At 34.6% G+C, this 12,114-nt stretch overlaps 1 protein-coding gene across 7 annotated transcripts in view; it reads right to left on the reverse strand.

The window, feature by feature from the left end:
* Positions 1 to 12,114, reverse strand: part of PPFIA2 (PTPRF interacting protein alpha 2) — a 264,534-nt gene that overhangs the window by 101,939 nt on the left and 150,481 nt on the right. For all 7 annotated transcript variants that reach the window (XM_062491235.1, XM_062491236.1, XM_062491231.1 and 4 more), the window contains one exon: positions 4,858 to 4,959. In XM_062491235.1, the coding sequence (XP_062347219.1) occupies positions 4,858 to 4,959 (102 nt within the window). The remainder of the gene's footprint in view (positions 1 to 4,857; positions 4,960 to 12,114) is intronic.

Genomic DNA, 12,114 nt, shown 5'->3' on the forward strand with positions numbered 1-12,114 from the left:
ATTGTCACAGCTGTGACAAAAGACCCATGGAAAGCCAAAACAGTGCTTGTGAACATTGCATAGTTTTTGTTTCTGCTCTTATTTATTCAAGCACTTGCACCCTTTCTTCTGGAAACTACCTCTGAACACTGGAATTTTCCTTACCACCCGCTCTAGGAATGCTTAAGAAGGCATGCTAACATAGGTTTCTCATTTGTAAAAATGCCTTCTCTTTGCTTTTCAACAAAAAATATTTCTTCACAAATTCTGTGAGCACTGCTAACAGCAAAACCAGCTGAGCAGGGAATACTGTTAACCAGGTCTCTTAGTGAAACATTACTCCCAGTTCTGCTGAAAGGGAAGGAAACCCTAAAGGGTAGGACATCTGACTGTAATTGAGAACCTGACAGCAAATTGTTGCCCCCTGCTCTGGTGAACTGCTAGACTCACAGAATAATAGAATTGTTTAGGCTGAAGAAAACCTCTAAGATCATCAAGTCCAAATATTAACCCTGCACTGCCAAGTTCTCCACTAAACAAAGTGCCCAAGTGCCATATCTACACATCTTTTAAATACCTCCAGGGATGGCAACCCTACCATTTCCTTGGGCAGCCTGCTCCAATGCTGTATCCAATCACCAAGATGTTCTTATTGATGAAGAAATTTTCCCTAATGCCCAACCTAAACTTCCCCTGGTGTAACTTGAGGCCATTTCCTCTTGTACTCTCACTTGTTACCTGGGAGAAGGGGTTGACCCCACCTGACCTACAGCTGCAGAGAGTGATAAATTCTCCCCTGAGCCTCCTTTTCTCCAGGCTAAACATCTCCAGCTCCCTCAGCTGCTCCTTACAAGACTTGTGCTTCAGACCCTTCACCAGTTTTGTTGCCCCACTTTAGACAATAAATCTGCTGTTTTATTCAACTTTTCCCCAATTACAGTTATATTAAAAAAAGGGTAATAGATCTTCCCTGCTTCTGTGGGAAGTGCAAATGTCAACAACACTGATGGAATTATGAAGTGTCTCAGGGCTGCAGTGATGGGGGAAGGGAATATAAACATAAAAGATTGACATTAAAGATGATGGTGTGTGAACCAATGTTTAACATTTGAAGGAAATCACAATAAGTTGTGGACATGCTAAGGACTTTCCTCCACATATATAGTTCAAGAATTAATATTCCAAATAGTTGTGAGAACATCACAAGATTTCACATTAAAATAACACTGTAACAATAATTCATTTAAACCGCAAAAGAATTGTTAGAAACAGCTTTAGGGATTTCAGTAATTTGCAATTAAACTCTGGCATTAATAGTCATCATGGGCTGCTGAGCATTTTCTGCTCCCTCATGCTGTCAAGCTGTTACAGTTGTCAAGCACTCAGAGGGACAGGCAGCTTGCAGAGAAAAGAAGATGAAGATCAACAGCAGCAGGTAGGACAGAATCACCCACGCATCATTGCTGTGCTTTTCCTACTGGAAAGCATAAGCTTGACAATGAATTATGAAATAATCTGACAAGTGAGTTTTATGCCGGGCAAATTTTAGGATGCTCAAGATGCCGTGCTGATTATTGTGTTCTGTGTAAACAGGATTGTTTCTGGAACTTTGCACTACCTTTTATAAGAATAAAAATATATAAAAATAGTAATTTAAAGACTGAAAAGTGCTCTAGTGCATATTTTTTAATGAATGCAACATCCTTCCAAAGATGTTAATTAGAGCATCTAAAGTGTTAATTAGAACTAAATGAAGATGAAAGGAGAAAATTTTTAGAATATACCCAGCTTCCTGTATTTCTCAAATCACTTACAAAGCAATTATGGAAGTGATTGATTTCCATGAAACAGAAATGCATTATTAGATTTATTGGTACAAACTACATCAGTGTAGATTATCACCTACTCTGCTCAACTACACCATACCATCATGACTACATGGACACTGATTTACATACAGAAAATAAAAGAAGTTAAAATATTCATTTTATGGAATGATGGCTCAATAAGTTGAAATTAGTATAACCCAGTAGAGTTTGCTATTACAGGACCTGGATTCTAATCAATATAAAATATTTTATCTTGACTTCCATTGTTTACAAAAATTTGTTTGCAGAAAAAGTTAACAGCAGGATAGTAAATGGAGAAATTAAGGAACCAGCAGATGATAATGGAGAGAAAAGTAGAGTCATAAATAATGAAACACAGGGAAAAGCATAAAAGAAAAGACTTTTACTAAAATGAGACAGACTTTTCTTAAGGTACTCAGAGGAATGAGGTAACCAATTAAGAAGACAATTCTTTTCTGAGGTTCATCTTAGAATTTCCCACCAGCACAGGAAAAATTGAATTTTCTTTCAGTCTATATTTAAAATTCACATTGTTCGGTGAATCTTCATCTCTGGTGTGAGCAGAGAAGACAAGTAAAATAAGCTGACATGGGGTTGAAGGCTACCTCTAAAATCAGTCACAAAATCAGTGATTTTTTCAGCATTGCTCCACAGTAATGGCAACCATTTTCCACCTGTGGTCAGGTGGTGTGACCTCCAATAGTTACACTGAAAATTAACAGTGAAAATCTTTCTCTGAAAAGCCAAAGTTACAGCCCAACTACTGCAGTGTGTCCTATGTCTGTCCTCTGAACAGAAATCAAAATGCAAACAACCTAAAATCTTAATGAAATCACAAGTATGTGAAAGCTGTGAAAGAAAATGTAACAACAGGATAATTGGATACAAAGAAATAAGAAGAAAAGGGGTTTTATAAGAATAATGAATAGAAATATACTAACTATTACACTACACAGATTACCTAAAAACACATAGTTATATAAAAACATGTAGTTATTGGATAACTATATATTACATTTACTACCTGTTATTATACTATTTTCTGTCAGAAGTTGTTTTTTTAAAAAAAGAGACATGAATCTACAAGATAGGTAATGATATTGAGACAATGATATATACTGGTACTTATTGAATTAATGTTTTGCCATTTGCAGAACTTTAGGAGATAAAAATGCTTATTTTTATGTGTACAGTGTTTTTAGACTGTAAGAATTCCTCATGTTTAAAAAGAAATAGACTACCTGATTAATTTTCAGCACCCATGAAATTGATTTAGTTAAAAGGACCAATGAGAAAATGAGCTAAAATAGGTAAAACCGTATTTAGAATTTGAATAATAAAATATAGGTTACGTTCTGATCTATAGGTATAATGAAAGTGCAGTGCATAATTGCAGATGTCTCATAAACCATTCAATAAGGAACAGAGACAATAAAATATGAATAAAATAAGAAACTGCCTATGACAGAGATAAGTCTGACTTAGGAGATGACTTGCAGTTGAGTCATCTTCCTTTTCTCTCACAGTTCTTCAGCAAATGTCTATCTTTGGCTACTAAGCTGTCCTGGAAATTTTGCTAGTCTGCACTGCTTATATCAGACTCACACTATGTATTGGTGCACTGCAGCTTTAACACACTGAAGCTGGTGTTCAGTGGACTTTGGAGTGAAATGGATAAAGCATTTTTTTATTAAATACCAAAATATTACGCATGTAGGAGTTACTGATCAATTAAGTAGCTATAGAAAGTCTTCAGTTTTCTTTAGCTGACTTGATTTGCTAAACCTGGAAAATGCAGTGCAATTCCTACATGTTTCTCAAAATTGATTAATTAATTAATAGGAGAAAAATTAGCTCCCACATATACCTCCCATAAACTTTTCCAAACCCATCACCTCTAAGAACTTTATACTAAATGTGACCATCTGCTGAACATCCAGGAAAGCATAGATGTAGATGGGTCAACTTTGCCTCTTTATAGGCACCTGTTTCATCTGTCCTCCCTTGAATTTCTGACCTCTGTGGCACTCTTTGGTGCTATAGATGGGAGAAAGAAAACGGAGAAAGCCCCTCTCTCAGGTCTTTTGGCATATATATTGTTAGATTCTCTTCAAAATGCAAATTAGCTGACAAAGAAGAGATGTTAACTGAGCATCCAAAGTTCTATTAGTTTATTAAGAAGAGGAAAATGGGTAAAGTTACACAGATCTCAGAAGAACAAAATATGGATATGTGAAATCATCCTTGGTGTTCAACCTCTGAGATCTGTTTTATATGTTCACTACCAGCCTTACTCCCACCTGATCTGGCACTACTCCATCTCTTTTCTCACTCCTTTCCACAAACACCATAAAGTCTCCTCTGCTACCCTCTTGTGTTACTAGATCAATTCTGCTTTGCCCAGACATTTTTACATGCAAATTATTTTATTCTGAAAACAATTCTGTCCATCGTTTGAGAATTTTCAGAAGGTGCTCTATAATATATTCTTGTTCCCAGACAGAATAGTACCTTCTGATTGAAGCAGAACATGATAAATTTCAGGACTGAATCTTGTCCTCACCCAGCTGCATAGCAAATTACATTTAATTCAAGGGTCACAACAGGCTGCCTGTGGTTGGTATGTGTGGCAGCCTTTATCTCACCCTCATTCATATCAAATCCAAGGCAAAAGTCAAAACTTGTCTGTTGTAACCTTACCTTTTGCCTTGATAGGAGATGAGGATATGTGCAAGCTACTCAGGCTGGGAAGGTTGCATGAGTCCCTTGCTTTAAAAGACATTTAAACTGAATGACTTTACCATGTTACGTACTAAATCTCAGGTAACTGTAATTTTTTGCAATATAACTGGCTAATACACTCATTTCCTTCAGGACTGTAGCATGGTAGATATGTCCTGCTACTTAGAATCTCCTCCAGTCATGAAAATGCTGGATTTTTGTCTTCTTATTCCTAGATATCAAGATCTAGATTTATATGTAAATTTACACACACATGATATCCAGAAAAGGTCTGCTGTGTACTTACTCTTGTGTTGTTTCTTTCAGCTTTTAGTTCTGAAATCTCTTCCTCTTTTTCAAGCAGCTGTTCCCTGCATGCATTTAATTCTTTTGTCAGTGCAGCAAATTCCTGTAGAATAAAATTACATATGAAGTTACTCAAGATGTAAGCACTAGGATAATCAATTCCATGTTCATTCTAGAGTTTGAGCATTTAAAAAATATTTAGAAATCATCAACACAAGCTAAAATAGCATATGCAAGCTTCTGCATCTACCAAAATCATTCCAAGGCTTGACTTAGCTAATAAAAGGTAACTACTGATTTAAGTTTAGAAACAAAGGAGGATTAAAAATGATGGCAACATCTCCCATACATAAGCCATCAGAACCACACCAGAAGAACAGAACTGGCCAATTCCATAGCAACAGAGACACCACATTTCACACATAAGGAATTTCAACTCAACAAACCCACTTAGGAGCATTCTTGCCACTCCATAAGGCAGCCTTTGCAATAGGGCATGTGAGAAAAAAGTTAAGTTATTCACTAATAAAAATCTACCTAATATCAGCTTAACATAACTAATATATGAGTTGTGAAAAAAATACTTTACTTAATATTGAAGTTAGCCATTAAAATGTATTCAGTCATTAAAGTGAAAGGCTGTGATGACTCAGAAAAAGATGGTTTTAGTTGGAAAGAATTTCCTATGAATTAACAAGATAAAATGAAACTGAATTTTAAGCTTTTCCTGATGTTAAGTTTTATGCATGAAACTAATAGGTATTCTGAAAAGCATATTTTAGTTTTCAAAACTTGTATTAAAATGTCTTGAATGTACCATTGCTGTAACTCTTCAGCAATACACATAAATTTTTGTCTATACAAAGGGCAGCCGTAGAGTTGTCATTAATTTCAATAAGGAAAAGATTTCACTCCATGTTCACAGGCTTAAGATATACTAGGCTGTATTGCTTAATTTTATCCTTTATAGCAAAAAGATGCTATATATTTCACAAACTCAGTAAGGTAAAGGATGAAAAGCCTTTAAGATTTGTAATCATGTTTTGAGAAAAAAGTTTTGAACAGCATTGCTGTTTAACAAAGATATTTATACATATATATATATATATATATATATATATATATATATATTTTTTTTTTTAAATACCAGGTGAATTTTAATTTGACCAGAACAGTCAGTGCATAAGAGCCCCACCAGCCCACAAGCAAGAAGTTAAACTGCACTCCAAGGGAAAGCAGTTTAAAAAAAACAACAAAAAAAACATGTCCAGGTGGTTTATTTTCTCAGCCAGTAGGATGAACCTGAGACTAAATCTACTTCTTTGAGAGAAAAGCTTGTGATAATCTCAAATGGGCTTGGTTTGCTGCTTCTCCTCAAGCTGCAGAAAACAGCTTTTATCTGAACTGAACGGGTTCACATAAAACAAAAACTTTGGTGGGTATTCCTAGTCCCATTCTGTTTTAGTCAAGTCTTAAATAGTTAACAGTATATGGTATTATATACTAAAAGTTATTCAAATAAATTTCAAGTGATATTCTGAAACACGTAACTAAGGGTGTTTTTTGGTTTTTAATTTTTCAGCAGCTGGAACAGGAAGCACAATGCAGAGCTCCATGCAAACTGCATGGTAAGAAAGAGAGTGTTCTGATGTCCTCAATGGATTTTGTTTTAGACACTGGCTACTGATCACATGAACCATGTAATGATGCTTTTTGTCGTACCTTCTAATCAGTACTTGTTTTTTACATCTTAGTGGTCAGATACATTTAAGACCGCACAGTATACTTTGATGTTAAAACACTTAGCTGAGCTTCAAAATTGTGATTTACACTGCAACACTCCTCTCTTGCTTTCCAAAATTATTATTAAAACTTCTACCTGCAGGTTTTAAACTGGGGTTCAAAAACCACCAGTCCAGCAGTGTTATTCTGTTCAGATTTTTTTAAAAACATCTCCTGTCCCTAAGGTTATAAGTAATGTTACATACTGAATGAAAAGTCATAGTTAATAGAAAGCTAATTATCTCAACTCATAATCAATCAGAATTTTGAGGCACAAAACCACACATAAACACATATTTTTCTACAGCCCTACAGGGTGGAGCCCTTGTTACTAATTAACATACACATGGATTAGTGTCTATAATACTTTCAGAGACTCACAGAATAATTTTTCAGTGCAATCTAGGGTGTGTGTTATTGCTGTTTATATTTTCTCATTTCTTGGTATTGTTTCAGCTGGAATTAAGATAGGCATTTTGGCATATGCTTGGGCATCCGGATGGGTGACAGGTGGTGGAAAGGATAACAAATGTCATCTGGTGACTTACAGTTCGAGTTCTGAACTACAGTAAGGCAAACCAGTTTGGTAACATGCATTTGCTGCTTTCCTTGCAAATAAAATAGTTATGTTTATCAAATTCCATATATTTGTGGTGCCAAGGCAAGGCCTCTTCCAGTACAATCCCTAATGCTTTGGTCAATATAAACTCAAATAACAAAGGAATGAAGTTCCTACTAGTTTGCTGAATAGCATGGAATTTATTCTTAGGGTAATTTTGTCTGCTCATCAATGTAAATTTTTCCTTCCTTTTAAGCAAATCATTACTACAAATTCTGCTCCCAGAGAGTCCCATACCTGACATAATGTTGTTTCAGCCTCCAAATATCTTCAGTTTATATTTATAAAATCTATTAGCATCTGCCTTAGCTGGGCTACCTGTGTCCAGTGTTTCAGATTTTGTTACTTGAGTGGCAAACATTGTCCTTTCAAGGCTATTGGTTATTCAGTTGCTGTGCTGCTCTATGAAATTTCTCTGTGCTTTTGACACACCTGCAGTGCAAGCACTCACAACAAACAGTCACCTCTTCATACGTCTGGAACTCAGGTGTCCAACTTCATCTGAAGTACTGGAGACTGCTCGTTTGTGAAAAGCTTGGAATTCTCTGAGCTGAACGATGACAGAAAGAGGGCTTTATTCATTGTGTTTATATCATAAGTCTTTTACAGGGAAAGTCTCAAAGTAAAGGAGTTTTCCCTAGAGCTTTACTAATTATTTCTGTCACATCTGTTTTCATAAATTAATAACTAGGATAACACCTCACAACTTGCAAATACTTCCAAAATTGTATGTAAAACTGATTTTAAAAGCAACCTATTTATCCAAGATATCCCTGTGACCAATGCTTCAGGAAACATTTTTTTCCCCACAGGTTCTATCCTAAGCAAAGCATACTTTTGTTTTAACATAACACCCAGTTATGTAATAAATTACATGTGATGATAATGACCTCTGCTCATGCAATTCCCTCATATATATGTACAGGGATCAAGGGAATACTGTCATATGGAATTACTGTTTGCAGCAGAGATCTTGCATGGTCAGTGACCACGACAGTCAGTCATACTTTGGGAACCCTGAAGATAATATCTGTTGCATAACTAATAGGAGCTGACAGGCACAACTGCACTCTTAAAGCTCATAAAGAAGTTGTATGGCAGTAAAGTTAATTAAGAACTGAAGTGAATTAAAACTATATGAAAATAATTCCACTGATTGCCCTGATTTTATACTATACCATGATAAAGATGTTTGCAATTTTTTTTCAAGATTAATTATCTGAGAAAGAGCAATGTTTTCCCCATCTGAATAAACATAATTTCAGAGCCTGTCTTAACTACTGCTTGTCTTTTTCATTTAACACTTGGCCTATGAAATTAAGCCTTGAAAACCAATTCAACAGAAATTTGTAGCCACTAAAAGGACCACTAGGAGTTGCCAATAAACAAAATTCCAGGACTTCCCTGGTGTAGCAGCTGAAATACAGTTGGAGCAGAGGCTGGAGGGTGCCTGAGTGATTAAGATAATTATTGAATGGATCTGAATAGAAATAATTTGGTGTAGCTTTGTAGTTTTGCGACCTATGTAATCTGAATTTTATAGAAACGTCACCTAAATTCACCAGCTGTATCACATTACTTTCATGATTTTGTAGAGCAAGAGTACCATAGTATTCAAAATTATATTTCAAAATTAAATTAGAAAGAAGCCCTAAATGCATCTGTTTACATATTAGTTGACGTGACAGCCATTCTAGACAATGGGAAACTCAAAGATAATGGTAAGAATGAACCACTGTCAGCATTTATTATTTATTCTGCCTATTTTTGCTAGTACACACTTGCCATATAAAGGTAAATTCCAATCAGATTTTTGAAGTCAAAGAGAACCTCCACAATTACATGAGTATTATGGCAATGGCTCAGTTCCTGGCAACAATTTTCCCACACAGGAGTACTTCAGGAAGAAATCTGACACTACAGACAGAAGATATATGCTATGGTAGTTTTCACTCAAATCTAAGGCAATAATGACAATAAATAATGATTATTTAGCAATATAACCACAAACAGTGATCCATATATAACTCTCTAATCAGTACCATACAGCCAAACACAAATCTCTTTCCCAAATTAGCTTGAAAAATTGTCATCTAAAAGTGTAAATTTTATGTGAAACCAGCTAAAAAGTGTCCAGTTGGCATTCCTGGCTTTTTCACAGTTAAACTATTTTTAATGGAAAACTTCAAAATAAAGTATGTAATATGTTGGTTTATTAATATTTTCCCACTTTCTCTATTTAAATAATTTCGATTTGGTGCTCTGTATTATCTGTTGTGTACTGATCTCTAAAATTTATGCTTTCTGAAGAATAATGTCCGCCCAGCAGGTATTGGTCTATTAAAAATAAAACAGAAGGAAAGAAAAAAAGGGGGGGGGGGGGGGGCAGGCATAATGTAATTAACAACAGATTTTACTTTTCTTACTAGAATCTTCTGTGTTCTGTGAGACTCTTTATGATAAGAGATGCGAGCTGACAAAAACTTAAAAAAACTGCAGCAAGCGCAAGATAGCAGATGACAAAAATTTGATGTTATTTATTTTTAATCCCTAGCATCAAGCTATAAAGCTTGAGGCTTCATAGGACTTGACAACCTCCACCCCTTAAAAAAGCAGATTTTTAAAATAATTATAAAAATATAGCTTTTTAATACTTTTTAATATTTTTATTATAATGTAACCAATCCAATTATACCAAATGAATCATTCTCCCATATTTATGAACAACAATCAACTTAAAATCTTTTTTCTTTCCCCATAAAAAAGGCAGACTGAAAATTTAAAGGTCTCCTGTCTTGCAGATCATGTAAACCAGATTGGTTTGGTTTGGAACAGATATCACAGTGAATGACAGTAGTACATCCTGTTACTTTCAAGTAACACTAATTGTGTCTTTAGTGCTTTGCTCCTGGCTGATGGGAACACTGAGGCACTGAGAGTCTATAAGCAAATTAAATATCTGTTGGACTAGTACTGGAAAGGGATGGGATAAAACATCACTCATATAAACATCTGCAAACATAATAAAACTGTATTGGTAATTCAGGTTTTTTAATTGGTAATTTTAATTGGTAATTCAGGCTTTTAAAAAACTCATCATCTTATATACAGTGTAGGATGAAACTGCAGACTGGCTTACAATGTGTGTTCAGAATGTTTTACTATACACACAGGACTGTTTTTTGCAGAAGTATTACTCATGTGCAGCATGATGGCAGAACACTTTCCAGAAATGGGATGAAAGTGTCATTAGTTGCAACTATAGGGATTATTTCCTTAATTCATACTACTGTAGTATGGAAGTCAGTCAGCTATATAATAAGGGGAATTATATTAACTTTTTTCTATTTAACAATTAAGGCCTTTGTTTTACAGATATTAATATTAAATTTTTCTCAAAATTACATAAATAATTTGCAGATACAGCTAGGTTGCCAACTACAGCATATCATAATTTCCAAGTTATGTCCTTTAGCATAAAATATGTTTATGCCAATACACCTTGATTGACTAAATATTGTACTGCATAAAAATTCATATCAATTTTACTCCTCCACAGCTGCAAAAATTTTCATCTATCAAGAACTAAAAAGACAAAAATGTGATCTAAAATAACAGACTATGACTAATTTTAAAAATAATTTTACAGAAAATGAGATTAATTTAATTCTGATTAATCACTTATACATTTTTCCAGATACTTAATTATTAAAGATGTGAAATGGTCACAGAGAAGTAGCATAAGCACAAAATAAATTGCTGCATTGAAATACAGGACTACAACTGCCAGCAAAACTTTCCACTGCCAGCACAGTCTGATTTTCTGCTTTATGCTTGCCATCCTACCTTTTTTTTTTCCTCCTAAATTTAAAATAAACACAAAGTTATAAAAAGAATGCGCCTGGATAATATGTAAATTATTGAAGTGCTTTACAGACTGTACAATGGCTGCAGCACACCAATGCACACATACCACCCTTACTATAAAGCATATTGAGGTCAGAATATGGCCCTAAGAAACAACCTAAAATAAATCCTGACAGAGAGGATAGATGAAGGGTGACTATAAGAAGCAACACATACTTACCAGTAAACAGAATAGGTCTTTTATTATAATGTTGGATAAGGAATGTAAAGCTTGTTTTGGTGCCAATTCCAGATTTCTAGTCTGGTTGTTTTTTAGCATCCCTGACTCAGTTTCCAAACTCTTTACTTTCCTGACTTCAATTTGATTCTCCTCAGAGCAACTTGTTTTCTTCCAGGCAAATTTGACAAAATACAGCAAGACCTTTTCTTCTCTCTCATTTTGTGTAACTGTCCTGACACTTGTATTCTCTGCTTTCTCAGCAATGTCTCTGGGTAAATTTTATCCATGACCACATATTCAGTTATTATTAATAGGTCAACAAGTCCCCTGTTCTGATTCAGAACCCAACCTTTCTTCACAGCAAAACCATACGTTTTATCCTTTCAGAATTTGTACCAAATAATTAACATTTAATAATTTAATAGTTTAAATTTATTTATTTTTTTCCAGAATTTTACAGTTTTCCAGTTTCCAATTTTTAAATTAATTTCCTCAGTGTGAAACTACAGGAAAAGAGGAGGATGAAGAAAGTGCAAACATGCTTAATTCTATTATTTTGAATAACCTCCAAACTTCAGAATATTAATAATACTAGATTCTAACAAAGAAAAAAAATCAAGTTAAAATGTGGAGCTTTTCTTTTCTTTTTTCTTTTCAGAGAAAGATTTTTACAGAAAATCCTAATTGACTTTTCCCATCAACTGATCTTTTTGTATAAACTACATTTGATCTTTTCCTGGCAAGAATAATTGCTAATGGATCCTTGAGGA

The sequence above is a fragment of the Cinclus cinclus genome, chromosome 4, assembly GCF_963662255.1.
Source record: "Cinclus cinclus chromosome 4, bCinCin1.1, whole genome shotgun sequence".
Classification (NCBI taxonomy): Eukaryota; Metazoa; Chordata; class Aves; order Passeriformes; family Cinclidae; genus Cinclus; species Cinclus cinclus.